Here is a 3,025-nt window from a genome sequence, read left to right as displayed (position 1 = left end):
TGAAATACTAAATTATATACTGTAGGTTGGTTGCCATGAACCAAATCCCAATTCCTGGGATTTACTCTATTTATTTCAAAATTTTCATGGATATACTACTGTGCAGGAAATAACAAATGTGGATAATCAAGTTTAACTGTATTCAGAATTGTGCAAGGGAAATTCAATTATAAAAGAGCTATCCTGAAAAAAAATCATTGTAAGTTTGGCAGCATTTTTTCACCTATTTGTACAATATAGGTAAAGAGATGGTTTTACATTTAAAACAAGTTACATTTATTTGGTAATACATAATTTTACAGCGTATTCAAAACAATCCTTTGAAAGATTCAGCTCCCAATCATAAATGCCTTTCCCGGTCAGTTAAAAAAACGAAAAAATACTGTTGCCGAACAGCCAGATGGCTCAATTGCTATCGTTAGAAAAGGGAAAAAGTTTAGAGAATTCAAATTAGTCATAAAAACAGCAGTTAAGTTGTAAACTGGCCAGAATGTGCAAATCTCTACTATATGCATTTTGCAAGATCAGATGTCATTTACTATATAGCTTTAATTTTTGTAACATATCTATTTATTAGTCATCTGGCTATTGGCAAGATAGATTCCCCCCAGTCTTCTGGTTGTAAACATGATTTACAGAATTGCTAATGATGCAATTATATTTTCAGCTGTTTTACAGATGTGCTTAAAAGGGCATTGACCTTTATATTCATAAAAAGATAAAATTAATAAAACCTAGAACTTGATTAACACTGAGCTAACAAAAATAACATTAAAAAATTACCTAGTTCATTAAAATACTCAATGTTTACTTACACTAAAAATGACTTTAGGTTCAACAAATGGATCTTTTCACTTAATATTAAAAGTTTACAATACATCAGAAAGTCATGAATATTTCTTTCAGAGGCAATGAAGAACAGAAGTAGATATAAAAGAAATATTGCCTTGACAAAGTGAAGAAAATAATACTTGAACAACCTCATTATCTGCCAGTAAACTCTGAAATTACTTGTCGTGTCCCACATGTTGAACCTCAACCATCTTTCAGGCAACCTAAAAGATTCAGTTTGCAGGTGGTGAGCCAAGGAATTCCAGTAGCCAATCCATTACTTGTTGAAGAAAGGAGTTACAAGTATTTTCATCATAATTGCATGTCTCAAGTACTGGCTCATTTTTATTTCCTTGTCTGATTATGCTTCAGTTCTTCACTTTACCTTCTTCCATTGATGAATAGTTTACCAGATTTGGTTTTGTGATGATCAAATGTCACAGATACCACAATAAAAATAATTAGCGTTACACACTGTATGGCTGCTAGTAGGAAGAAATAGTAGTCCATATGACATTTGTTGATGTTACCTGGAGGGGAATAAAACAGTTAAAATACATTAAAATTTGACTTGTGCAAATTAAGATACAATCACAAAGTCTGAAGATGGGAACTGTTTTGTGTTTTAAAATTGACAACACAAAGAACACCAATCTTTGAAACAATTTCTACCACGTATACAGAATAGATGCTGAAGTTTACAGTATTTCATGGTGTCAGGTTATCCCAAATCATTGTGCAGCCAATTAAGTACTTTTTGAAGTGTTATAATTATCATAAAATACAACATGACAGCCAATTTGCACACTGTAGGCTCCAATGAACCACAATGTGATAGCAAATGGATAGTTATTTGGTCAACTGTTTCATGCTATAAGCTGCACAGTTTCATGGAGAGGAGCTTACAAATATTGGGGTAAAAACCTCGATCATTTTCATTGCACATTTATCTCATTGCATAGAAAATGCTTTTAGGAATTTCATCAATATTATTGGATAGTTACAAGTAAAAAGATCAGCATCAACTGCACTCAACGGAAAGTACCTAGTGTTTCTATCATTTTTTTCCAACACATGATCGATCTACACAAGAGGTCCTAGACATTGTTTAAGATTGATATCTCAAAATCTCAGTTTTGTCAGTGAAATATTCAGCTGTAAACACTAAATTCATCTATTTAGTATCGGTAGTATTTCAAAATTATTCCTCCTCTTATTTTTTCTATTTTCAGATTTCTCCGGCTACCCATCATTCCTTTCTCATACAAATATACAGATGTCTAGCTGCCAACTCTTTTGTTCCTAAGTGTCCGTTACTCGTGAGCAGCTCCTAAACAAAGTATAAATGATTGGTAGGTGATTTGTCTATTAACTTTTACTTTGCACTGAATCAAGGAATTGAAATTTCTACGTGTAATGCTTATATTCTGAATGCACATGCATTTACATCGAAATACTGCATCCACTGGTTATAACCAACTGCATCATGAAGATGCAAAATAAAAGTCTGCATTTGTAGTATTATATATATTTATGTAGACAGAGCACGAGTGCATCTTTCAACACAACTCATATCGCACCATAAAAACTTGAAAAACAAAGATTCAGTAGGACTATAACAAAGTTAATGTCTGACAATGACGTTGAACTATACACAATACCTAAAACAGGAAGCTCACAATGATTTATCAAGTATAAAAACATGATAATTCAAAATTACTACTATAAATATATGGCAAAGTACTGCTTCATGCAGCAAGTTTTTATTAATATTGAACAATTTAAGATTGTGCTGCTTTATTCCTCCTTTTGTTGAATCAACTGTAATCATTTAGCAACATGAAATATAGTACAATTAAATCTTACCATCTGTACATTTTTGATGGACAACACTCAAGTCAAAGCACCATAACAGCTTTCAACAAAGCACTTCGGAATAGATCCACCTTCCTTTTAAAGATTAACATGGGAAAGGGACATATTCAGGCTATTAAAATGCCAATCACTTTCAATATGGTGACTTAAAGGTGCAATTAGTATAAAATAACTTATAAAGTAAGTATGCTCCCTTTGACATAAAAGCAAGAGGAAAAATATAGTCAAGAGCTTTGTTTTCAATATGAATAACTGAGCTGAATAAGTCTGAACGAAATGACGGTAGAGGGATGGAGGGATACCATCCCCAATTGATTTT

General features: G+C 32.4%; 1 protein-coding gene across 2 annotated transcripts in view; it reads right to left on the bottom strand.

Moving 5' to 3' along the window:
* Positions 1-252: 252 nt before the first annotated feature.
* The window catches only part of slc15a4 (solute carrier family 15 member 4), a 79,116-nt gene continuing 76,343 nt past the window's right edge, over positions 253-3,025 (bottom strand). The window contains exon 8 of one of the 2 annotated variants that reach the window (XM_088000062.1): positions 253-1,361. In XM_088000062.1, the coding sequence (XP_087856188.1) occupies positions 1,213-1,361 (149 nt within the window). In that variant the 3' untranslated portion in view covers positions 253-1,212. Of the gene's footprint in view, positions 1,362-2,734; positions 2,782-3,025 lie in introns of those variants that run through there. The other variant, XM_088000063.1, reaches the window with a different exon arrangement.

Source organism: Chiloscyllium plagiosum, unplaced genomic scaffold (assembly GCF_037043375.1).
Source record: "Chiloscyllium plagiosum isolate Xiang-an unplaced genomic scaffold, Cpla_swu_hap1 HiC_scaffold_24, whole genome shotgun sequence".
Classification (NCBI taxonomy): Eukaryota; Metazoa; Chordata; class Chondrichthyes; order Orectolobiformes; family Hemiscylliidae; genus Chiloscyllium; species Chiloscyllium plagiosum.
Note: the sequence above shows the minus strand (reverse complement) of the source record. Positions and strands in the feature narration are given on the sequence as shown.